The sequence below is a fragment of the Perissodus microlepis genome, chromosome 8 (genome assembly GCF_051167445.1).
Source record: "Perissodus microlepis isolate ML-2025 ecotype Zambia chromosome 8, ASM5116744v1, whole genome shotgun sequence".
NCBI classification, from domain to species: Eukaryota; Metazoa; Chordata; class Actinopteri; order Cichliformes; family Cichlidae; genus Perissodus; species Perissodus microlepis.
Genome location: NC_140468.1, coordinates 25,433,622 through 25,461,120, shown reverse-complemented (window position 1 = coordinate 25,461,120; position 27,499 = coordinate 25,433,622). Strand labels below are relative to the sequence as shown.

The following is a 27,499-nucleotide window of genomic DNA, read 5'->3' as shown; positions in this document are numbered from 1 at the left end:
CTGACTCTTGGGGTGGACTGTGCGGCTCTTTCAGACCTGAAGCACTACAGTTCATGTCTGTGAACATGATAAAAATAATTTTGTTTATATCTCACAAACTGACTTTAGTCTCCATGGCAGCCCTTTACCATGTAAGTGTACACGGGAAAAAGGAAAATTTGTGTCCATGAACATAAATCAATAAATGAAACTATGAGACTGTGCACTCTGTGTCACTTCACATGACTCTTCGAGCACATGCATGAAATTCCATTTCAGTGTAACTGAATCTGTTTGGAAAATGTAACTGCAGTGTCTCAGGCCCAGATAGAGAAGAAGCACACAACTACACTTTAACTGCTGTTTTATTTCTATATATGATCAGTATCATATTTTGTGACACTACATGTACAAATCATCTTATAGTTTTACTGTACCTGTACATCACCTTGATACATTTTGAGCTTCACAAGAATAGAAAACATGAAAAGCCTGCAAAACATTCTGCACATATTCACATTAAAACAACAAATACATTGTATTTATACACACAATTCAATCCAAATGTATCATATGGATATTTTTAACTGGCCTGACATACTATATTGTGTAAATAAAACAGAAATGCTTAACACTGCTGTTTGTGTATAGGATAACTTTAACTGTGCGAGTACTAATATCAAAGGTGAACATTACGTGCCTGCAATTGTGTGGAATTCACTGAATACTGTAAGTACATAAGAATCTGATTAATGGATTTATAGTCATGGATGAAGCTTGTATATCTTAGTGGCTGGAAATGCAGCAGGATAAATTGTCTTCTGGTGAATTTAGAGTAAACACGTTCTATACTGCAAGTTTGTAAAATTCATCCTGAATGAAAAAAAATCTATTTTATTTCGAAGAATGCTCTAATTAGAATCTCAATGCAAACGTTTTCTCACAGGGTGTCTGTTAACCTCTTCTCCATACATTTAAACATCCTGCCCATTATGCAGTTATATCTACCTTGGTGTCCCCTTAGTCAGCGAAGGCCTGGGGACTGAGGATTTGGACCACTGCTCTGAAACAAGTTTTCTGGTTGGTGATTCAATCTTGAAAACGTATGTATATCAGAATTCACTCTCTTCCAGAATCTCTTCCATGGTTTCCCCAAGCGTCATCTCACCATCACTACTGGATAGACTCTTCCTGGTGAGGAACTCAAGTCCTGTTACATTATAGCCATTCAGCGCTTGACCTTTAACTTCTCCTTTTCCAAGTACTCTGCCTCTGCCGTGCACAGCCACCTGGAGCAGGTGGGGGTGCATTGTTGAAATGCCGCCCTCGTCATAGGAGTCACTTTGCCGAGAGCACCGCGGATGATGTCCTCGAGTACATTTCCACAGGTGCTTCACGGGCATTCCCCGAAAACAGGTCCTGACCTTGAAGTGGTTGGTGAACAAGAAGAGCTGCCAGCGCTTTTTTAGTTCAGCTTGTACCTAAAGATAAAGGTTCCCAGTTATAGCAGTCCATTAGGCATATATTTACATACATGTACATAATGGCACGTAGCTTCGGATTTATACTTTTTGGAGTTGCTGCAACTTACTGACTGCCTTGTACGCAAGTTGTTTGAAAATCACAAGATTTTCAGAAAACTTAACCTCTGATCTCTGGCCTTGAGATCAATGTCACTGCAATTTAATCTTCCATCCATCCATTCGCTACCGCTTATCCTTTTCAGGGTCGCGGGGGGTGCTGGAGCCAATCCCAGCTGTCATAGGGCGAGAGGCGGGGTATACCCTGGACAGGTCGCCAGTCTGTCGCAGGGCTAACACACAAGGACAGACAACCATTCACACTCACATTCACACCTAGTGGCAATTTGGATTATCCAATTAACCTATCCCCACAAAATGCATGTCTTTGGACGGTGGGAGGAAGCCGGAGTACCCGGAGGGAACCCACGCAGACACGGGGAGAACATGCAAACTCCACACAGAAAGACCCCGGCCTGATGGTGGAATTGAACTCAGGACCTTCTTGCTGTGCGGCAACAGTGCTAACCACCGTGCCACCGTGCTTGTCAATATAGAAGCTCAGAGAACCTCAGACCATAGAGGACAAGCAGGTATGTAGTCTGCTAAACTGCAGAAACTGAAGAAAGAAGCTTTAAAGCTTTCAGGCAGCAAAGCAAGAACTTGTGCATTTTAAATTTATTTTTTTGTTAAGTTTTCAGTTCTTACTATACAATCTTCCTGATATCAAAACTGCATTTATTGTAACTGACAAAAGAAAAACATACCTCTCCATTAGCAAAGCAGTACAGAACAGCTACCAAGAACCCCTAAAAAAGATTGTACACAACAAATAGCAGTTATAATGCAGTTTTAGAACAAAATAAAATTCTCATCAGGAGGATAATTTGTATTAGTGGCGTTACCTGGAATGAGCTGAGGGTGAGGTTGACAAAGTTCCGAGCATAGCGACTGCTTCCATCTACACATTCATCTATCAGCACAGTGAAGACTACTTCATGGATTCCAAGCAGAGGAATCAGCACCAGTGTTGCTCTGGCCAAGCTAAAGTCCATAAACAAATACATTTATCATTGAGAATGAGTATGAGCATTTTTAGAGTGGAGTTAGATTTAAAAAGAGCAAAGGATAAGGGAATAAGAAACATTATATAACTTGTGCATAGATTTATATGCATGATTTTCCCTTGTGGTGTGACATTTATGGTCAGAGCTGTGGGGGTGACATTTGAATTTGTGCTGCACATGGTGAGTGATTAACATTTAAATGGTAAGCCAGGAGTCTGCTGTACCAGTTTAAGAATAAGACTTTGGAAACAGTTCTCAAGGTCAAGCTTGTTTCCTGACATTTAGACGGGGAAGCAGTAAAATCTTAAATACCTGTATCTGTAGTCGGTAAATTTCACCTGATCTGCTTTCAGCTTGGACAGCAGCAACATCAGAATCTTAATGAAGATAAAGAAAATAACCTGCAATATACAACAAAAGCAGGTTTAAATGAAATGCACATTAAAAAAGACTAAAAGTGTGTTTGAAATGCTTCAAAGTAAGAAGATGGCTAATATCATTCATACTTGTGACTATAGTAGCATCATATCACATGCCAACACGAGGCACAAACCATTACATGGAGAAAATTAGGGGGAAAGTAACTAATTAATTAAGCACCACTGGAGCCACATGACATATCTGTAACCAATGTGACTGTGCTATGGTTCTTTGAAAAGTGTGTAGAGGTTGTTGAGAAACTTGACTTACTAGCACTGATAAAGTGATCGGGCCCTTTATGATCCACCAGAACCCTCTGTTAATAATGGACCAGCATCTAAGGAATAAAGGCTTTACAAGTCAAGCAGCAATCTGTTAAACTGATTATTTTAATAGAAAACATGTATTGAGAGACTTACTCTGTGTTTTCATATAAAATCTTGACCACTGTCCACGGTGTCACAAACAAGGCCGGAGTTCCTGAAACACAGCAATGACATGAGATGGTAGTTGAAACTGCAGCATTTCAGATTAACAGATCACACTTAAAGTGCACATGAATCAAACTACACAAGAAGACCCTATCGCTCAAAAATTTGTTTTGAAGCACTACAAGTGCATGAAACCTTCACTGCCACGGGAAATGTGACTCTGACTTGGACAAATAATCCTGCTAACAGATGAAACCCATTCAGTTTTTACCCACATGGAGAGAACCCATGCAACCACAGAGACAACATGCTAACTCCACAGAGAGCAAGCAGACTCAAACCCAGAACCTTAGTTAACCACTGCACCATTGTGGAGTTAACATGATGAAATACCTAACTTAACATCCATATATAGCTACTGCCTTGATCCAGTTCTTTAAACTGGCAACCCTTCTTGGATATCTGTGACTGTAATGGTTACTGAACCCTGTTCTGGGAGGTTGATGTGGTCTCGTCTCAGATCCACGAGCCATAGTTGGCTAATCTCCCCCCGTGCTACCTTGATCTTAGCCTCTAGTTGCCTTCTCCATGGAGGGTATTGCTCCTTGTGGCTGTTCAACTTGTAGCCAAGCATCTCACTGATCACTGCTGCCGTAGTGTAGATCAGCTTGTTAGTCTCGGTAATAGTGGCGGTAAGTATTGTCCACTGTGCTGCATTCACATCATCTAGTAGGTCTTCTGAGGGTACTTCACGTAGTCTTGGAGGATCCACGTTTCAAGCTTTGCCATGATTCTGTCTTTCAGGTCAGTTCCTCTCGTACTCAACAATCCTTCTTTGTTCGCACTTTGGGCTTGGTACCCAATCTCGGGTGGGGGTGATGCTATCTCTCCCCTGACCTGCCATCCTGGCTCCCCCTTGCCGTGGCATGTGTGTTGTACCTCATCAATCTCTAGCTATGAGAGCCCCTTCTTCTTCTTCTTCCCTTCTTCCGAAAGTTGGAGCACTGAGCTACATTATTTCGCCGTCAATGTGGATGTTTGGTATCGAAGATTCCATCGGTCCCTTCATGTAACCCCAGTCAGCTTCTTCAGCCAGTAAGTGTGACCCATGTCGGGGCCTGGTGCTGTCCAACTCTTCATACTGGCAAACCTTTCTTGGATGTCTGTCACTGTGATGGTTTATGGACACTATTCAGGGAGGTTGCTGTGGTCTGCTCTCAGATCCACGAGCCATAGGTGGCTAACCTCCCTCCATGCTACCATGTTCATTTGTTTGTTCATTCTTGTGTGAACATGTTAATATGGCCATGTCCTTGACTTATCTGGACAAAAGTGAGCTTTGGGCTCAGGTTACTTCCTAATATAAAAGCATACACACAAATAGTTCATGTATGACTCACCCCATCCTAGCAGCATGTATTTCTTCAGGAGACACCTCTTGGTCAGCACAGCAGTGAAGAGCAGCGTATGAAGGAAAATGGCCTCCACCAAAAGCCAGAAGTAGTTACAGGCCACAAAGTACTCCATGCACACCTTGGACAATCTGCACATTATCACTATCTGTTAAAGTGTAAGTTTCAGGTAGATTAGTCTCAGAACTGTATCCACTGAAAACCACAAACAAATAAGAAGACATTATTAACAGTCTTTAGAAAAAACACCATGGTTAGTGTACCGGAGAGCTCGAGTAGGTGTTCCATCCAGGGTCGTCCTTTGGTAGGTTGGAATACATGATGTGCATTATGATCTCCTTAGAAAGGATAGCTGCAGCTCTCAGGATGAATGACACAAACAGATTCATATGGATGTAGTTCCTGGTACAGTGGAGCTTCCTGGTAAGAAGATACAGAAGCAATTTGAAAAAGCCATTGATCCTTCTTGTGCAACTGTAAAAGCATTACTGAGGGCACATGACATAACATAAGTGGAAATGAAAAATGCTCTTGGTTTTCACAGGTACATGGAAATGTTTGTGGCTTTTAATGTAATTAAAAATGATAACTTGTCTCCACAGGCTTGTAAATATCTCTTTCTAGTGGGTAACTGTCAAGTCCTGTAATCCTCTGCATAAAATCAATGCAGTTGAAGTTAATAAGTCCATCCTATATTTTGCTAGTGGTATAACAGAATTATAGAAGCTGTATCCTGCCGAGTGGAAACAGAATGTTGTAGATGTTTTTAGGCCTAAAGGATATCTTCAGTTTCCATCCAAATGTAGTGCCAAAATGTAGCATCCATATTGCAACTGAAGTCTGTGGAGATCTGTTAAAAATGCAAAAAGTAGAAACTTCCAGCTTTTGTTTCCTTTACATAAAGCAAGCATGCCAGGTTTCCTAAATATGGCAGCTCTATACATGTGAACTACGGTCTACAGTTGGCAGCTAGACTCCATAATGATCTAGTAAAAAATGTTATCATGTTATGATACACAAGATCTGATGATCAAAGGTTCAAAGTTAATACCAAAGTTGTCATAAATCTTTATAAACTTTATTTTTCTGAACATTAAAAAATTGTTTCAAACCTTAGCATGCCCATTAGCAGAGTGGCTAATATGAGAGACACCAAAGACAAGGAGTAGCCAATGACAGAGATGAGCCTGAGGGCTGTATGACGCAGCATTTCATCCTCCTGGAAACAGATATAATTACACAATAAAACTGACGGAGGCAATGCTACACTTCTTTAGCACAAAAATTCTGATTAAGGACAATCAAGAAAATAATCCCTTATAGTCTTTCTAGAACTTTTACGCCTAGAGAAAGAAACAAATTGCAAAATAGAGACCTCGTTTTCAGTGTTAAAACCTAAAGGGAAACTATGTAATACACACCCTTTCCCTCACCTTGTCTTTAAAGTAATGGTGCTCCTCACACTCTGAGACATCCCTCCAGGGCTCGGAGGAGTTCTCCATTTGTCGCCATCTCCCATTTTCCAAGCATTCTCTATGTGCGCTCCTAGAATTGTCTGGAGGTAAATGGAAGAAACATGGATGGGCATTATTTCCTCTGACAGCTCAGTGAGAAAAAAGGCTGACTTGGAGGGGAGATAATTACTTTACGTTTATTGTTTTGTATTTATTCTGGGTAGGCAGTTCTTCTCCTTGGAAGAAGAGGTCAAGAATTCAAACTTCATTGTGTTATATTCTGTATCATTTTCTGGTGGTAGGTTTAAGAAATGTGAAATGTTAAAGTACTTCAGGGCACATCTTTATATTCAGTCTTTCATAAAGTTTCTAAATATGAGGGACATACTGGAAAAATGTCATTTGATGTTTTACACAATAAACTACTCATTTTGGCCAAAATTAGAGGGGTAGCAGTCTATGCTAACATTTATTTTTCCCTAAGGGACTGTGTCACTTACAGTTCAACAATTTAGCATGAAATTATATCAAAATTGAATCATGCTCAGTTATAACAATGGTTATTTGAAGCTGGGAAATTTTGTATTACTTCTGCATGTATAGTTCCTCCTGTCTTACTATCGAGAAAATAATTGCATGGAAAATTAAACTTGAATAAAACTGACTTAAAATTGCACAAAAAAATTACATGCACTTTAAACACACACACATAAACGACAAATTTACTCCGATCATTGTGAAGTGAAATTGTGGCATTATGACAGCCCTAAATGCAACCCGTGCTTTTTTTCCATAGTTAATAAAGAATACAAGAATTCTTTATTAACCTACAACTATTGGCAAAAACATGAAAAATGTTATTTCAGTGTATATTTAAGAGAAGAAGCATTTTAAATTGTGTAACAGTGGGTTACAGCTCAGGACAGTGTTCCAAGAGTTTATTATGACCATTAGGCAATAATACTGTGACTCCTATGGTGAAACTATGTTTCTTCATGAAAAGGTTCTTCTTTTTCACGTTTAAAGTGTGACTGTGTAATTAGATGTTTTGATTTTGACATTTAAATGCACTGTAAAATTCCTGATCCTGTGCCTCATATGCTTTTTGCTGCATTCTTGTGACTAATGAACAAAGTATGCATAATACAGTTTTTAAAAATTTTTGCACTTCTATGTGATTTGTTTCGGATAAAACAACATTACCGTCACTGATCCACGGTAAGAAAGACGGACAGGGGACGGACACATTTCCAGGAGAAGAGTGGGGCCAACACACAAACATGTCAAACGCTCCTTTGCAGTAGTTTCCTGCAATAAAAATAATGCTTGAGGATTTTGTAAAGGTAATAAAAAATGAAAAATATGAAGGCTTGCAGAAGGCTTACCAGTTATTGAGAGTGCACTCGCTACCAGAGTTTTATTGCAGTTCTTCGAGTATTCATTCCGCTTAGCAATCAGACTTTCAAGCAGTGAACCTGTTACCTTCCATTCAGATGGAGAAAGAAGTGAGAGAACAACTGTTATTGTCACGGTCTGCGGAGACAGGCCGTGTGGTGGTGTGTGTGATGGACCCAGGTGCGTACACAAGTGAGTAGACGGGAGTGAACTTAACAGAAAGCGAGCCTTTATTATGGCTGAAGACAAAGTGTACAAACAAAGCAGGGATAGCGTGACTAAACTAGACTATAACTAAACTGGGAAAACTAGTACTGTGACAAACTAAGAAGACTCAGAGACTATGGTGATAATTGCAACGACTGACCATGAAACCATGGAGGTGGGAACACAGACGACACGACACAGACTGTATGAAACACAGAGACTAAATACACATGAGGGATGATCAGGGGAAGTGGCCACACATGGGAGCACAGCTGACACACATGAACCTAACGACAGGACAGGAGAAGTGAAACTGAATACACTGCCATTGAATACAGACTTTCAAAGTAAAACAGGAAACATGGGGATTAGACATGACATGAACTAAACATAACCACGCAGACATGACGCATGAACCAGGGAGACTTAGTACAGGGGGAGATGACATAAACAACTAAGGAACAAAGGACTAAACAGCAATCTCAAAATAAACTAGATGAGCTAAACTAGGGCACAAATGAACACAAAAATATATAAGATCTCAAACACTGGGTCACAGACCCCAGCCCATGACAGTTATTTGATATGTTTTCGCTCAGGATGATATCTGGGAAAGAATTGTTTAAGATGCTTGTATAAAAGACCACATAAACAGTACATCGTACAAAACGCTGACCATTTGACTTATTGATTTTTATCAGGGGAACATCTTTATTGGTAATGAAATTCATGGACTCCAAACTCTCTCAAATTTGCCCACTAAAATAACAACAAAAATTTAAAAATAACAGTTAAAATTTAATTAAAAGTATAACAGACAGGTTGTGTGAATAACATTTTGGAATATAGTTAATCACGAGAAGAAAAGACAACCCATCATCTTAAAAGTAACTTTCACTAAAATTGTTTAACTATGGGTGTTTTCAAATGTGTCCAGATGTGAGACGCTGTCTTTTTCTTTTACCAAGGCACGCTTACAAATAAGGATGTTTTCCTAATGACTTCTCTAACTGACTAACTGCACCATCTTATGGCACACACTTGTGTTACATGAAAGTAAAGATGAGTTTTAAACTTAAGATATTAGTTCAACACAATACCAAATGTAGATGTGTATAACATGAAGTTATGGTGTTGTTTCTTCAGATTGCTGTAGTTCATTTTTGGAGGTTTTAAATATTTCTAAGTGCAGCATTTTAAAAAAGAACCTCTAACCAAGCTCAGGAAGGCCAACAGGGATAACATGTATAAAAGTACATCAATAAGATTTAGTTTAATCTTCATTTTAATGAGGTTTGAAACACCTTCTGTGACACAACATTTTCTTTGTTTTCATGTCCTTTACAATAATCGTGTTTTTTTTAAATGGCATTTTCTTATTATTAATAATGTGCCATCAAACATGACTGTGTGTGCCTACAGGTCCAACAATAGTTTTGGGGTGTCTACGTGGGTTTTCTATGAGTAAACTTAGTATAAATTGTCCACCAAAAAACCCCATTAGGAGACCAGAGGGGTGAAACTGCTGTCTGGTCTGCATGGACCAGCCTGGAGGCTATTCCCAAGCAACCATGTGACGTACTATATATTGCATATGTTTTTCAGCTGATACTGGGATGAGCCAAGGCCTGTTTGTTAATACAAATATCTAATCAGTCGATTACACTGCAGCACATCAATGCTTTTAAACATGTAGACATGGAAAACAGAACCTGCTGAAGTTCAAACCCAGCATCAGAACGTGGAACAAAGGCAAATTAGGGACTCTGAATGTGCCATGGTTGTTGGTGAAAAGAACTTTAGATCTGCTGAGACTTTCCTGCATAATCATCTCAAGAAAATATTTAGTAAGCAGTAGTTCTCTGTGCAAAAACGCCTTATTGATGCCAGAGGAGAATGGCTAGTGTGCATTGAGCTGACAGGATGGCTACAGAAACTCAAATAACTTGTTACATCCACTGTATGCCAAAGAGCATACACAATGCATTGATCCTTAAAACAGAATGGGTGCAACACCTAAAGACCATCCAGTGTACCACTCCAGTCAACGAGAAGGCAACGACAACCGATGATTGGAAAAATGTTTCCTGATCTGAGGCGTCATCATTTAAGTGAATGCTTAGTATCCTGTGTAATCATTGCATATTTACCATATTAAGTTACTCAGAAGGAGTTTATGAAAGGAGCACAGTTTAATTTTAAGTTTTTGCTAATTAAATTTGCTTCCAAATGAAAATTAAATCAATTGTTCAATAATATGAAAGTTTATTTATTCATTCGTTCATTGCTGATTAAATTAAAGCGATTTACAGTTAGCTACAGTCATTTAATTGAATTGTCTATTTAATTTAATGATTGCAAGATTGAATCTTTCACAGTATCTGCAGCCTGCAGATGAAGGCAGCATTGCAGTATCCTTTTTTATCCACTTGGTGGGAGTATTTAATCAGGAGCAGCATCTGTGACTGAGGGAACATTTTCATCTTAGTTTAATCTTCAATTGATACATGCAATTTATCAACCTGGCTCACTGCATTAGTGCCATGCCTTCAGCAATGCAAACACACACCTGTGTATTTATTCTTGCCTCAGTGACATATACAGAGTGTATAGTTGTGCCCTGAGCTGGGTCATAAATTCTAATTCCCCCTTAATTTGCTTTCATTAGTGAGACGTCAGCATTTCCTGTATTTGAGACCCCGTCTTTTATAGATGATATCTAGCTCACCTATCTTGGTTGAACACTTCCAAGTTTCACATCAAAATGAGAGCAACAGCTGAACTAGGCAACCGCCTGTGCCGCTCAGAATGTCCCATGTGAGCCAGCTGATAGAGAGCGTTTTGACTCTCTGAGGGTTGTCTTGTCAAAAACCCATCCAGAGGAATATAAGGAATAGCTGTCTCACTGTCTTCTCTCTTGTCTCCTGTGGGCCTAAACCTCCTTTAAACTCAAACACAGGCTCCAAACCCCCCCCAAAAACCCCAAAACCTTTCAAGGACTCAGATGTTAGTTTTGCTTTAAGTTCTTTCAACAACAACAACAACAATAAATCTAGATTATCATTTCAAGAATAGCAAGTTGGTTGAGCACGTTGCTAAAGGCAAGTAAACGCTGCAGAAAATACATAAAAGCCCGACGGATCACATCAATGTTTGGGCTTAAAACAATCTGCAACACAATGCATTATATATGTCTCCGCAGACAACTGTTAGCTGTTATTGTTACTGTTATTTTGTGCTGCAAAATGATAGTTTGAATCAAATATAGAAGACGTTTCCATTAAGTGTGACGCAGCTCTCACACTCAGTGATAAATACTGCTTTTCTGTATGGTTATAATTTCACAGAAAAGCCTCAAATGTGTGTGTATGTACAGTTTACCTGATGGCTGTAGATGGTAAAGAGCAGTGTGAGCAGGAGTTTGGTCCTCTTGTGCCAGGCTGGCATTGGAGCTGGCATGGCTCTGTGTTCACATTGAAATCAATTGGTGTCTGGTCTCTTGGCTTTCCTGCCACCTCATGCCTTTTGCTTTGGCTTGTCGGGCCTCTCACTCATCCTTGCTTTTGCGCCGTACTTCCTTTTTTGCACTGCTGTTCCAGCTTCACTGCATCAAAAAGAGTGGATTTGAACCTGACCTCCTTCCAAGAAACTCCGAAAATTTTGTTACGACGGAAGGATGATTTGAAAGAATTGTGATCAAAGCTGGTCTCCCACCTATACCAGTTATCCTTAGAGTTCCTTAGATCCAGCAAATGCTTCCACTCTAGTTCTTCAATTAGCTACTATATTACTTTTTAATAACAGATTTCATGGAGGGTAAAACCAAGTTCTCATCTGTTCATGAAGAGCTCTGGGATTGAGGTGGATCTGTCTGTGCTCCCTGTAGATACAGAGCAGCTGAACACGCCTGTGGATCCTCACCGACAGATTGCCTCTCCCACCCAGTCCTCCCCTAACCAATGAAGATAAGGCCCCAGAAGAGCATAAATGAACTAACTTTGTTGTCCAGGAAAACTGATCACACAGGAGTAAACTGGTCACACACTGTTGTACCAGCATTCACTGGGATTTCATGCGCATATGCACTGAAAAATCACAATGCACATACAAGCACAAGCAAATACCACCTTAACTTGTGACAAAAAGAGAAGACAACTGCTCCCTTCTGTCTAACTAGCTCAAACAGTAACTGGGCATCACCCAGCATTTCTGACACTAATGGGGATCTAGTGTAAACTAACATCCACAGAAGCCAAACACAGACGAGCAAATTAGAGAGCAAAGAGCCAGGGTTGGTGCATTAAAAACCCATCTCAGTATATCATTAAGAATAAATCGCCTTGTGTAATTTATTTTTAATTGACAAAAGCTAATTTCACAATCAGAAAGGAAGTAGTAACAGTATTAGTTGACTAACCAATTAGCTAATTAAGCCACAACTTTCTCATGACTTTTTACAGCAGATAGAAAAAGCTTAAACAAAACGAGAGATAAAATGTTATTACATCACATGGATTACAATAAACCTTGCATATGATGAATTCTTATTTCATAACCTAATAATTGCATTCTGAATTTTCTCACTAACAAATAAATTACATTTCAGTTCAGTTCAATTTGATTTTATTTAATAGCACCAATTTACAACAACAGCTGCCTCAAGGTGCTTGATGATGTCTTAAAGCTGTATGTACGCATGCACGTACAGTCCCGTGAAAAAGCATTTGCTCTTTTGTGACTTTAGTTAATTGTATTTTAGAAGCAGTTACATGTTTCAGAACATTTTGATTTTAAACAAAGAAATGCAGTATTAAAAATCTGATTTCATTTATTAAGGGAAAAAAGCTATCCAAACCTGCCAGACTGAAGTAAAAAAGTTGTGACCAATCATAGATTAACTGTGATTAACCACATTTGTTGGAAAGCTCAATTTCACTAGCCACACCTAGGAGAGATTGCTGTCTGACAAGGGAACCAGGCTAAAAGCCACAATCTAAAGAAACAGCTAAGCAACAAAGACTTCAATTTACTCCACAGTAAGAGTGATTATTCACAAACTGTCCCAGGAGCAGCCGGCCTACCAAAATTACTACAAGAGCGCATGAACAACTCATCCAGGAGGTCACAAAAGAACTATGGAGAACATCTAAAGAGCTGCAGATGCCACTTGTCTCAGTTGAGGCCAGTAATCATGACACAACCACAAGAAAGAGACGATGATTTTCCCTAAGATTTTAGGAATAATATTTTGTGAACTGATAAGACAAAAGTTACCTTTTGGAAGGTTTGAGCCCTGTTACATCTGGCATAAAACTTTTACAGCCTTTCAGAAAAAGAGACCAAGAGCACCAAACATGGTGGAGGTAGCGAGCAAGCAATTTATTTATATAGCACTTTCAGATCAGCCCCCAGCTGAACACAAAGTGCTGTACACTTGACATGCCAGAAATGATACATTGAACATGTTAAAAAATAAGAAATAAAAAAATTTAAAATAAAAATAATATAAAATAAATAAAAAATATTTAAAAAATAAAAAATAAGATGATTATTAAAATGACATTTAAAATAATAGGTAGTGTGATGTCTGCAGCACTTTGCTGGACGACTTGCTGCAACTGATGGGACCATGAATTCTGTTTATTACCAGAAAATCCTGAACGAGAATTTTCCAGCCATCACTTTCTGTCCTGAAGAGCAAGTGCACTTGGGTTATGCAGCAGGACAATGATAGAAAACACACCAGCAGGTCCACCTCTGAATAGCTAAAACAAACAAACAAACAAAAAGGTTTTGGAGCGGCTTAGTTGAAGTCTGGACTTAAATCCTATTGAGATGCTTTAGGACGATCTTCAACGGCCGTTTACAGGCCGTTTAAGTGTGTATGTAATCTCACACCACACATATACAAACATAATCACCAAAATTATCTAACAAAAGGAAGGTGAAATGAAGAGATATCCCAGGAAGCAAAGTGACTCCGAATGGGATATTTACCTATTTTCAACTTCAAGGAAAAACCTCAGATTTGTGTATTTGTTACATGTTAATTAGACTTTAAAATTTTACTGTAATATGAATGTGACAGAATCCATTTTAGAGAAAATACTTACTTATACTTATATATATATTCTTTCAGGACGTCATAGTGCACCACGCTTGGCATTATTTATGATCATGACATGCAAACTAACAGTAAGATCTTTTTATTCCAGCTTTGTAAGCTTGGCAAAACAGAGCTGTGGCTGAATGTCCACCACACTATGTGCCTGCAGACAGTAGAGATTAGGTTTAGACTAGAGGAAAAATACATCAGAATTTTCAGTGTAATTTGAAAGATTTAAATAGCAGTGTGCGGTCTCAAGCAGCAGACGTATGGCCGTAGGGTACTGGTGTGGAGGGATTCTCATTTATAGCTGGACAGCAGGAAGAGAAGAGGCTGTTGAAGAGGTAATGTGAGAGTTCAAATGTGGCTATTTCAAACCCACTTAATGGTCGAAACCTCTCCCATGGTTTGTGCTCTGGTTCCATTTATGAGAGCTTCACTAAACCTGAGAGCCACTTTGAGTCTTTTACCAAGAAAGTGATTGTGAGATAGTGATCTACTAGTAAAGGCAGTGGAGTAAAATGGATAAAATAACTGTATAAATCCCATTCTAGTAAGTCCAATTTTCTATTTTAGTTTTAGGAAATACACTGCTGGTTACATATCCAGAATTGAAATCAGTAAAATACAAACCATGTATACATTTACCCATAAAACACAAACATATTGATAGTGTAAATGCATGCTAAATGATCTGTTAAGGATTTACGACTGATTGCAACAGGACACTCTTTTCTAGACATTTGAAAACAAAGGTTAGGTGTGTATGTGGTAGTCAGCAGTGACTGCTGTTGTCCTGATAGTCACAGGACAGTTCAAAGGTTTAATTCACAAACTCTGGTTTGAATAAGAAAGTCGATATACCTGCAGTTTCAGTGAGTCAACTGAGGAGCACAGTCTCTGGCTCCCTTGAGACAATGAAGCTGGAAGGGTGAATTACATAGTTCAAAGTCCAAACTGAAGTAAATCCATGAGATGAGGTTCTGGCAACGGCAGCAAACTGAAGGGACGCACAATCAGGGATTCCTGGGAGATGAGAGTGTGAATCACACAGGAAACAACAATTCTGAATATTTAGACTTACAAGCCCTAAATTACCACAAAGCCAAGCTGAACAGCCTGACAACGAGTAGCTCAAAAGCCAGTTAGGCAGTTACAGGCAATGACACACAGGTGTGATGATGCAGTTGCTGCAGCCCCCGATCACACCTGCTCTCAAAGCCCAATCACACAAAGACCTGGGAGCAGAAGAGAGAGAGAAAGCGAGAGCAAAATTAGAGGGGCGGTGTACAGGGCTCCAGGTAACCATGGCACCTGTCAATTACTGCACAGTAAAGAACAACAGGACATGAGAAAGTGACTGGAGGAGATTTTTAAATAAACAAATGTGTTTCTTGTTTGGGCGACATTTTCAACTTTCTCTCATCGCCTCCACCACCAAAACACCAAGATGCTAACAATGGGAAATATATAGGTTAATACTATTTATATTACACTGTCATATTATTTATGTATTGTGAAAAAAACAACATGAAATTCTGAATATTTTTGGATGCAAACTTGTCATGGAATATGTATAAACACTGCATCCATAGCATTTCTGCAAAAACATCCTGCACAATGAAAAAAAATAGGGAGACATCAAGCGATGATGAGCTTGGTTGGTTGTTTCCAAACAACAGCTCAGCAGCAGGGAGATTTTCATCGTGTCAGTGGGGGGGTTTGAGCTCCTGTTGGCAGAGTTGGGACCACATCTATGGAGGCAGAGGAAAAAATTTTTTGTTTGGCCTCTCAGGGCCACCGTACTTTACAGTATCCTCAGGATCATTGTCAGTTAGTTTAGAATTTGATTAATTACTTCCCAAAAGTGTTTTAACAACTCTTACAGCAGTGTTGGAAACATGCTATTTTCAATCACAGATTTTCACTTGAGGGGATATATAAATGATCTGACTATTTTCTCAGCTCCTAAGAAATGCCATTTATCTTCTGGCTGTGTTGCACTTTCCAAGGATTCCAAGTTATACTGTCATAACGTAAATAGTCATTTATATTATTCCTTAAAACCTCATTTAAACATTTAAAATAAGCTAAAAAGGTTGAGAAAGAAATATAATTACATAACATATTCTGTTTTCCCATGAATCAGACTGACCTTATGTTAACAACATTTTTGATAAATTTGACTTTCAGTCCCAAACAAGCAGCCATAAATTCAGGGAGTGAATTTCAAGAGAAGGTTGAAGGAGGTCAGGCACGGTGATTAATGTATCTCTCCACACCAGCACCTCAGCTGAGGCTCGCCTTTTAGACAACATAGTAGCGGGGTGAGGTAGAGATGGAGATGGGTGTCATTCTTACACGTATTAGGCAAACACAGCCCTGCAAATGTTTACGCTCTCCTGCAAATGGTTTACCAGACAGGACAGGTGCTATGTGGAAGCTTAAACAGGTTGCAGTGCTGCCGCATAAACTGTTTGGATCTCTAAAGCCTGAGTGCCTGCTGTACTGTGCTCGGGAGTTGGAGATCTGGTCTTTTTTCAGGTAAAGAGTACAAACATTTCTTGGTAAGGAGGCAGCGTGTTGGGATGCTTTAAAGACACTTATTTAAAAGCCCTGAGGCAGAAAATTACAGATATATGTGAATACAGGACATTACCTGTTAAGTCATGTGCTCATTAACTGAATATAATTATTTTTATATTACTTTTCATATACTGTATCGGTTGTGATACTTTAATGCAGGGAATATTTGAAATATTACCTATGTTAAATATTATGTATTTGAAGTACTCAGCTTGTAAATGTCCAAACGCATGTACAGAACATGTGCACACATCCTCCTTGCATTTACATTCTTGCTAATCCAGAGTGATGGCTGGGCAGAGAGGGATAGATGGTGTGAGCAAATGGTAGCTCTCAACTGGAAAAACAAATAGGCTGAGGCTGCAGCAAAAGAGCCCGCTGTAGCCCGGGGATGCTCTGGAACATCCTGTCTATGGGTTTGCCTGGGTCAACACTCCACACAGCTACAGGCACTGCATCATTTGGTAGCCGGAAAACAGCATTAGAACCGCATCAAGGTAATAGCCAACCCCGACGGTCAAGTTCGCACAAAAAGGAAGTTTTTGATCTGATTCTAGTCTCAGAAACCCATTTGTTCATTATTTCTTTTACTTATATGAGCCAGAAGCAAAGTAAATCACTTTTATTTTAAAGAAAACTGTTTGGTGTAGATAGAGCTATATTGGCATATATTAATAATTAGTGGAAAATCTGGTGTGTTTAACTGTTATTATTTTGAAAAGAAAAAATGCAAACATGCAGGAAGACCCTTAAAATAAAATTATGAACCTTTTTTTCTTTCTTTCAATTATATTTCACCAACCAGTTCACCAAAATGATTAAGTCTTGCTATACAGTTTCACCCCAAAATTAATAATTATATTCTATCCATCATTCTTCCATCCATCTTCTTCTGCTTATCCAGAGGCAGCAGCTTAAGCAGAGAAGCCCAGACCACCCTCTCCCCAGCCACCATCTCCAGCTTGTCCAGAGGAACACCAAGGCATTCTGAGAGATATAATCTCTCTAGCGTGTCCTGGCTCTTCCCCTGGGGCCTCACCCAGGAGGCATCCTTGTAGGATGCCCGAACTACCTCAGCTGGCTCCTTTTGATGTGGAGAAGTAGCGGCTCTACTCTGAGCCCCTCGAGGATGGCTAACCTCCTCACCTTATCGCTAAAGGAGAGGCCAGCTACCCTTCGGAGAAAGCTAATGTCCGCAGCTTATATCCACACTCTTGTTCTTTTGGTCACCACCCAAAGCTCCCCTCACTTAAACTCCTCCACTTGGGCCCTGACCTGGAGTGGAAATCACCCTTTTACAGCTGTGGACGACGGCATCAGACTTGGAGGTGCTGATTCTCATTTCTTTCACACTTGGCTGTGAACCACTACAGTGTGAGCTGGAGGCCACCACCTGATGAAGCCAACAGAAACAGATCATACGTGAAAAGCAGAGATGAGATTCCATGACCAACCAATTAGAAGGCACCTGGCTATGCCTAGAAATTCTTTCCATAATAAGTATGAATAGAATCAGTGTGTGTTTTGGGAAAGGGCATCTTTGAGCAGTGACCTAACCTAAACTAATTCTCCTGATTTTACCCTGAGTTCCCATGTAAAAATGGCTTACCACTTAGCAGAGTACTGGCCCTTTAAGTGCTTGTGTTTTGGTCCTAGTATAGAAACATGCAGCGCATAATTTCAGTTGTTGAGTTTCATTGCAATGAGCTAATGGATATGAATGACTAAGCTAACAGAGAAATCCTTGACTTAGGTAGTCATGACACCACATTTCCTGTTCTGACTCATTACCTGTTACACACGGGGTAAGTAAATATAAGGCCGAGGATACTGTAGCAGGAACAAAGGGGATCTAAATATACATCTCAGATCAGCTGGTACTTTTCCTACACTGATGGAAACTGATGGTTTCTGTTTTTTCTAACAGTGCTAGCTTACTTAATAGCTCATGGACAGATTTGTTTTTTCTAATAGCTGAAGGCGCTTTTCAATAGTAGCCAGGATCCTGCGGTGGAACATAATATTGGCCATTGACGCTGTTAACAGGTCTGTGACACAGGACTCAACCCTCTAATTCCTTTTCAGCAGCTCTATATGTCCTTGAGCTGGCAAAATGAAAAATACCTGTTATTTCTTCATATCATCTTCTCCCTCCCCAATCCCCCATAGATTCATACATTTACTGTTCACACATGCTCTGTTAGTAATATATGTTTTTGTAAGAGCCCCGAGATGAAAGGAGAGATTAGCTCTGGTTTAGGAAAACAGAGAGGAGGAGGGTTTGGGGAAGGTTGTCAGCTCTGTACTTCAAAGATTTATCATCCATTTACATTCTCCCAAACACAGTCTCAGCACCAGACTCTAAACAAAAAGCAAAGAGTCCTTAAATAAAACCTCACACTGTGGCATTCACAATAGAACTTTACCACTATTAATTACTCGTGCTCATGCATGAATTAATGCATACACTTGGATATGTTTTTACGAGCAAGTTATTTAGAAAGAAAGTTGTAGATTAAAAATCATTAAGGATTATTTATTAGCAGAGTAGATATTGTAATCAGTCATGTTTATTCATGAGTGTAGTTTATATTTAGAAGAGAGTTCATAAAAAGTTGTTGACATGGAGACATGGAGTGATAACTAGGACATATTCAGGCCGGTGAAAGCTTTAGTTTGGGTAAGAAGAGGCCTCCATGTGGAATATTAAATAAAAAATTACATAACCTCTGATACTAGTAGTTAGTTCTCTACATTTCTGAGACTGGTTATCTGTTTTGTTGTTTTGTGTATTTGCCAGAAAATATCTTTCACATACTTTTGCACTCTTAGACTGCATTCTGTTTTGCTCCAGCCGGCAGATAACGATCAAATAATTAATATTTTTAAACGTTTATCTGCTTCTCGTGACAGCTTTATGTACACACACTCAACATTGCCGGACACTTCTTGGCCCGCTGTTTCAGTGCAGAAATGTTCCTCTGTTTTGTTTGTTCTGTAAGCTGAGGCCAGACCTAACAACACTCATAGCAAAGCTTGGAGATGCAACTGAATGCTGCTTCTGGAGGAGAATGTCAAACACATGAAGCAAACAAGTCATTAAGGTATAATTGATTCAATGCAGCTGCAAGGTCACTGTGGTCAGATCTGAGCTATAATGATAATTATTTGTTGTATTTCAAGTTCTATGAATGCAAGTATCAATCTATTCAGTGCTGGCTTTAAGTGCTAAGGAGCTAAAATGTGCTGTGGGTTTTTCCATCTCTTTGCGCATTGCGTCTCATACCACTTACACACTTATTGGCAAATCCCAGGGTGTGAGTCAGAGTCCAAGAAATATTTAGTGATAACCAGTCAACTTTGTTAGTACCCCTGAAAAAGACAGTACCTCCACCCTTTTTGTCAGTGGCACTGACAAAAGAAAGGGGTTGACTGGTGATAACCAGTTGAATGGTAGTAGACACAAGACAGTACCCCTTTTCAACCCACAATCAATCTCACAATCCCTCAATCACTCATGTTTTTCAGTATGGCAAGAGTTCCCAGTGAAATTTAAGAGTTCAGCCTTTTTCACACTTATAGTTCATTTACTCTTGTAATTGATGAGTATATAAACTTGTAGCTTTCCCCGTCATTTGGTTTGTTTTCAAAAAGAGAAAAATCCAATTCAACTTCAAGCGAACCATAAATGAGTCGCTCTGGAGTTTGTTTGGAACTGTACCACGACCTCCTCCTCCAAAGGGTCTTGGTGTAGTTGTTTTGGTGACGGGAACTGCTGTTCATATAGGTTCCAAAATAATGCATTTTATTTAAATAATCCATCCACCGGGGTCGTGCTCAAAAAGTAGTTGGTTTAAAGATGTTTGGCTGAAATGGATAAAAGTGACTGAAATTAATTCCCTCCATAATGTGGCTGGGCATTAGAGCTGGGATGAGGAGCTTGGACATTCAGAGGGAGTTTGGAATTAAGCCGCTGCTCCTTCGCCTCAAATGGAGCCAGGTGAGATGGTTTGGACTGAGAGACTCACTCAACTACCCAGCTTTGGTTAAGCAAACAAGAAAATGGATCGATGAATGGAAATCTGTAAGTAACTCTGAAACATAGACTCATAGCGTCACAAAACAACCAACGTCTATTTTGATTAGAGCCACTAAAAGTCCCTGACTTCATAAGTGAACATATTCTGATCAACATATAGCATTTTAGTAACATTCACGCTAGTGTATCAATCCAACAAATAGTATATACACAGGGCCTTTAAATATTAAAGCTAATAATCACCACCATCCTTGCTTGTGTGGCTGATAAACTCCAGAACTTGTCAACCTCGGTGGGTTTAGAGTGGAGAGTGATGGTGAAGTGTCAGCCTGGAGTCCAGTTTAACAGTGAGAGAGACCAGAAACTCTGTCAAACATGGGAATCAGAGAGGGGTAACTAAAATGTCGAAGGAACGCATCCAAGCCTTGGATGCTGGTGCAAGGAGAAAGTGACACCTAATATTTGATGTGCAGAGTTTACAGAATTAGTGTTTAATTACTCTGGCAGTGCTAGAATTAATTATCTACCTACCTACCTACCTACCTACCTACGTAAAATGTCACCTCAACATGTTTTTTTGTAAGGTAAAGACCCTGCAAGAATTTTAAGAAAATCCCAACAACGACCCCTTAAGAGCAAGCATCTGGCAACAGGAAAGGAAAAACACTCTTCTAACAGGAAGAAATCTCAGTCAGATCCAGGCTCAGGGACAGGCGAGCCAAAGATTATTAATAACTAATGATTAAATGCAACATGGTGTATAAGATAGAGTGAAAACAGGTGACTGAAAAATGGCAAAGCCCCAGCAACCAATGCTTATTGCAGGATAACTGGGGAGGGTTCAGGGTCACCTGATCCAGCTTTTATCATAAGCTTTATCAAAAGGAATGTTTTACGCCTAATCTTAAAAGGGGAGGGAATCCAAACTGGGAGCAGAAGAGGGGCCTGGAAGCTGAAGGCTCTACCTCCCATTCTACTTATAAACACTCTAGGAACCACAAATAAGTCTGCAGTCTGAGATCAAAGTGCTCTGTTGTTTTGTGAGGTCTTTAAGATAAGATGGGACCTGATTATTCAAGACCCTGTTGGTGGTATTAATTCTCTAGTTGGATGGACAGGGCAGGGATAGCTCAGTAGGTAGAGTGGCGGCCCCATGATCAGAAGGTCGGGGGTTCGACTCCACTGAACGGCTACCCTGAGGTACCCCTGAGCAAGGTACCGTCCCTACACACTGCTGCCCGGGCGCTGCATTGGTGGCTGCCCACTGGGTGAATGGGTTAAATGCAGAGGAGCTATTTCCCTATGGGGACTAACACGCACACTTTACACTTTTTACACTTTACAATAAACGACTGGGAGGAAAAAATGGCTACAAGAAAATAATGGCTATTGAAAGAGATATCAAAACTGTTTCAATACCAAATTGTCACAACAAACATGACACTGAATGCTCAAAACCTTTATTGTGGTTCTTTTCTATATTTGTTCGCATACTGTAACTTCACATAAAACAGATTGATGAAAAAGCACAACCCAAATTACTATTAATTAATGAAATGTTGTTGTGAGTACAATAAATGTGAGTGGAATTTTGTTTGTGATGAAATGTGACTGTGCCACGATTCCTTTACAAAAAAAGCTTCTGGCTACTTAGCTGTCAGCAGTGTTGATAGGACTATATTTCTAATAGAAAGTACTTCCAACAAAACCCTTTTACAGTGAGGTCTGCGGATCATCCAGGAGAACAAAGATATTTCTCCGGAAAGGCAGATAGAAACTGAATTTGAGAAATGCAATTTTTCAGTGCTCTTAGTCTCACTAACAATATTCCACACTCCTCTTTGTTCTGGCATGGAGGCAGTCGTACACAAACTATTAGGATTAGTGAAGTTTTGACCTCAGTGTCAGAATATTTGTCATGTCAGTTGTGTTTTGGCTAGATCCTTGTAGAAAACATGAAACCCTCGATCCAAAGACTTGAGGTTTGCATCCAGACTTTTGTCTGTATAAAGAAACACTTGTTGTGTTGAAGGAAAGCTGATGGTTTACATATAAATACAATTAAAATAGATGAACTGCATTAACCCTTTGAGGTCTACGTCATTATTGGTGACAGCCTCAACTCTAACCACGACCTTAACCGACCTTGATTAGAATATGTCTTTTTCTGTTTTCATTACACTGTTCTCCTGAGTCTTGTCAATAGTAACACATTGAAAACTTCACATTTTCAAAATCTTCAAAACTTAATTTTTTCTCCACTTTTTCTCCTCTTTTTTTCTTTCTTATAAATATGGGGCCTAGTATTCAAAGAACCTTTGCATGAGATAAAAGATTTTAAATCAAATTCTAGATTTAACAGTGAGCCAATTAAGAGACGTAAATATGATCTATTTTTATAGTCCCTGTTAATACACTTTTGGATTAACTGAAGCCTTTTCAGGGAAACTTTTAGAACAACCTGATAATAATGAATTACAATAGTCCAACCAAGAAGTAACAAATGCTGGAACTACTTTTTTACCATCACTTTGAGACAGGATGTTTCTAATTTTAGAAATATTGTTCAAATGGAAGAAACCAGTCTTACATATTTGTTTAATGTGACCATAAAACCTCTCTCCAGAAGGTATTTGCCTTGTCTAGCAGCAATTTTTTGTCAGTTTTGGAGCAAGGACTCCTTTTGTGTGTGACATCCTCTCGGCAATATAAATCTGGCTTCACTGTGGACAGTCACACTAGTGTTCCAGCAGTTTTCAAATTGTTTGAACCAATTTCCTCTTATCTGGGGGTGATTGTTTGGAGCCTTTTTTAGACCTGTAGTAACTTGTGCTAAAACAGTTTGAAATGATGATCTTGGAATCAGCAGTTGTTTAGAAATGTTAGAAATTAGAACAGGGTTTTCTGAACAGTGATTACATCCTGGAAAAAGACCAGTTCAAGCCCAAAATTACCATGGCATTCATACCCATGATGAGCATATGTAAATGTCCAACCACAACTGTGACAACATCCATTAATGCTAAACCTTATATTGGACGTATTCAAGCAAAATATGTTCTGATCCAGATGCTGTATTTTTGAAGCAAGGCCTTGCTTGTGGATCAAACCAGTGTATTCTGGTTTACTTCTTTTTGTCACAGGCACTTGCCCATAATCGTCCTGTTAAAGTCCAACTTTCATACAAATAGTTGAGATAGTTTGTAAAGTGACAATAAAAGCAGAAAGCAACTTTTTTACAAATGAAAAAAAAAAACCCCAAAAATGAATATTGTTTTGTTTTTGACATCAGAAAATTGCTTTAAAAGAGCAGGAATTGGAACAACAAGACTGAGGGCTTGACATCAACTGACAGATTAAAAACTAAGCTGCACAATTACACTTTATACATTTTAAACTTTTCACATCTCATTTTATGACATTTAAAATCATGCAAAAAACTGAGAAAATGAAAAAAGATAATCTCTTTTCCATTTACACTGCAACTTGCTCTGCACATGTTCTAAAAAGAAAGCAGGTTTTCAACATTGGACAAAATAGAATAGAATAAAAATAATAATTTAATTCATTTTAGCCAACAGTTTTTCGGTTTTTCTAATGTGTCTGATTCCAACACAGACTTGCAACATCTTATATGTTCTCCATTAAACTTCACTGAGATGCCTGCAAAAAATGCGCAATGAACAGCGTTGACAGAAATCAACACACATTCTACATCCCTTCAGAATTCCCAAACATAAACACTATCAATTTTCTCCCTGTTCTCGGCCTGAGTCCAAACTCCATGCTCAAGATATGTTTGTATCGTTTCTCCGATCCTGCCCAAATTTGGCCACAAGTGTCTTCCACTTAGAAACAGGAAAACTGCTTCTTTTTCTTTCTCTCATCCTTCTTACTAGACTCAGTTTGTCCCAGAACATGACCCCGACTATAGATGTGACTAAGGACGTGTCTACTCGCAGGAATCCCTCCATTTAGACTGGTCGGTGGAGCTGAGCTCTGCTTTCTCGTAGAAGGATTACAGATCCTGTGAAGAGCTCCTTCCCGGTACATAATGACAGAAGATAAGATTCCACACCAGCAGCCACGTTAAAGGAGATGATGTGCAGACCTGTAGTGGTTTCATATATCAGTGTTTAACCCTCTCAAACGCTCCTTTGCTGCTGCACTGAATTAGCCATGTCAATTTAGTTAAGAGCAGCGTTTCTTCGTGCTCTCGTCTTTCACACCTTACTGCTCGAGTGGAAAATTCCTGTTTCCAAACAAAAAACTTCACAGGATGCCATGAGGGCTTGACATCAACTGACAGAATTCTCCCATGGCATCACTTAAAGGTCAGCCGCACTCAGTTTGTTTATTTCACGCAGCTCTGAAACTCTCCATGATGACATCTGTTTTGGTTATATCAGGGGCCACAGTGCCCCCTAATGTACTGCAGACAAAACAGAACGCATTGTCTGATAAAAACGATTTCAGTTGGGTTAATATAGCGACTGAATGCAGAATATAGTTTCCTTGCAGAGCATGATTTTATTCCCAAATCATAAAATTGGTGACCTAAAATAGATTAGCTGGTAAGAAAAGAATTACATTTCAGAATTAATTACCAATGTTCTACCAGTGTGCCATACAAAGGTAGTCACTGGTATTATACGGTGTATATGTATATGGTAGCTTGTATTTGAATTTTGAATTTTAAAGCACTGGTAATATTTTTGCTCTAGGACTGCGTGCCGAGCACATAACTGAAGAAAAACAACAATAATTAGTCATAAATTACTCTCCCTTTTATTCTTACTTTGAACAGTCTGTAAATGCCAAAACTATTTTATTTTTTGCCTTTAAAAAAAAAAAAAAGAAGAAAAAAAGATTACGTTCTTCTGAATACAAAACAGAAGGGCATGATGTTTTGGGTAAACCTTTAATTTGAAATGTAGATTCACTGTCTGAGTATGAGCTTCACCATATGCTGGTTTCCAATCCTCTGCTAAAAACTCAGCAGAATCAGCTTTTTCTAAATATTTGCTGCAGCCATTTAGCTAATATCATGAACTCTCTGAACATTTCATGCACTTCTGTCAATTGCCACTATTTATAAGAGAGGATGGTGATATTTTTATTATGTTATTTTTATGTGCTTTTAAATAAAAAAACAAACAAACAAGCATTCAGAATAAATTTATGGCTCAGATATTGTGACATGATCCCATGGAACAGAATCAGAATCAGAATCAGCTTTATTTGTCACAAGCAGGTTGCCCTGCAGTGAAATGGGTAGCTATCCAGCTATGCTTTGTATATTCCACCAGTCTTTCATGCCTCATGGGTAAAAGTATTTTCACATTGGAAACACTTGTACATTCTTGAATATAGCTTTTTTCCTCCTCCAGATGCATTTAAGGAGTTGAAGTGATGGTATTCTGACATGGATTTTGTAGCCACAGGAGGAAAAATAAGATGAAAAACTTAAAACAGAGAAATCAGCAAAGTCCCATCTTCATTCTCTACAAGGGATCCAGATCAACATTTTGCTGAACGAATAAGCAATTTTAGAAAATAGATGGATAAAGGAACCTTCTGCTGGGAAACTGAAATGCATTTTTTTCTGTGTATCTCTGTTTTTACTGTTTACCTTCTTTTTTTTATTGCCCATTTAGTATCTAAGACCAACAAGTCAATGTGGGGGGAAAAAACATAAGTGATGCAACTTAAACAGTCCACCGAAAAACCCTATTTCTGTTTGGATGGTGATGTCACCTGAAGGGGGCAGTGTTACCCCACACACACTGGCTCTGGGCTGTAGAGCCGCAGTGTGTAGCTGTAACATCCTCAAATCTCGGCATGTGTGTCACCACCGCATGTAACGTCACTTCATCAGTCCTATAAAAATAGAATGATCTATAACCCAGCCCTTATTTTTTTGACATTTAAATTGCCCACACTCGATTATGTCCTAATTATCCAGTTTAATGAGTAATTATACGCTGCTTCTGAAAGTTATCAAAGGTAATATCTTCAGCACCACACACAGTCTGTGAGTTTATGTGTCTGTGAATTTAATTGTAGTCATTACAATTAAGCAGCAAAGCATCTTGAGGACTTCTAAAATAGACATGATGACTAAATAAACATACATACAGTAAAGTGAATAGCAGATTAGAACAAAAGGTATTAAGTAGTGTGTGTGTGTGTGTGTGTGTGCGTGTGTATGTGTGTGTGTGTGTCTGTGTGTGTAAAGTAAATTAATAGTCACATGCAAGATCTATGAATCTAAGAAGGTCAGACCCCTAATATAGAGTTGAGGGTAAACACTTGATGAATAAGCTGAGTTTGAGGTATGATGTGCATGGAGAGGTGTTAACATATTGGCCTGGAGGCACAATTACTTGATCTCTGTGTGGTGGCAGGAAGTGTGACAAAAAGTATTCTTCTGGTTTATTAGCGTAGAAGAGTTCACAGTTATTTTTACTTATTCGGGATTTTGGAAGAGAGTCCACACACACTTGATTAGTGTACAGAAATCAGTGCTGCTTTTGCTTCAAGATGGAAATTAAAACTCAGCACTTGAGAGCTAAACAACCGAAAGACCTTCGAACTGAAGGTCAGGTGCAAAAGTTTAGGAGAAAAGGCTGGAATCTTATTCAACCTGAGAAAGAGCTGCAAAAAGATGAAAGTCAGATTAAGACCAATAAGGTGTAAAGAAAAACAAATTATGGTGAATTATGGGTAGAATGGATCAATGTATTTGATCTCACCAAAAAAGTATTTGCATATAATCATGTCTTACTTTCAGCCTTCTTAGTCAGATGTGATTTAATGGGGCTTGTCACATTTCTCACCCATAAATATCAACAATTGCTGAATTTCATTTTGTATTGTGTTT

At 39.0% G+C, this 27,499-nt stretch overlaps 1 protein-coding gene across 2 annotated transcripts; it reads right to left on the bottom strand.

Moving 5' to 3' along the window:
* Positions 1–307: 307 nt before the first annotated feature.
* On the bottom strand, positions 308–15,095 carry glp2r (glucagon-like peptide 2 receptor). 2 transcript variants are annotated; one of them, XM_084938387.1, is made up of 14 exons: positions 14,856–15,095; positions 11,267–11,489; positions 7,669–7,765; positions 7,487–7,591; positions 6,263–6,384; positions 5,942–6,048; positions 5,093–5,249; positions 4,818–4,977; positions 3,406–3,466; positions 3,257–3,323; positions 2,879–2,967; positions 2,405–2,543; positions 2,267–2,308; positions 308–1,460 (listed from the first exon to the last, which is right to left on the bottom strand). In XM_084938387.1, the coding sequence occupies exons 2-14, from the start codon at positions 11,342–11,344 to the stop codon at positions 1,092–1,094; spliced, it is 1,593 nt and encodes a 530-aa protein (XP_084794513.1). In that variant the 5' UTR covers positions 11,345–11,489; positions 14,856–15,095; the 3' UTR covers positions 308–1,091. The 2 variants fall into 2 exon arrangements, with proteins under 2 accessions (XP_084794513.1, XP_084794514.1); XM_084938388.1 differs by lacking the exon at positions 11,267–11,489.
* Between the last annotated feature and the right edge of the window lie 12,404 nt (positions 15,096–27,499).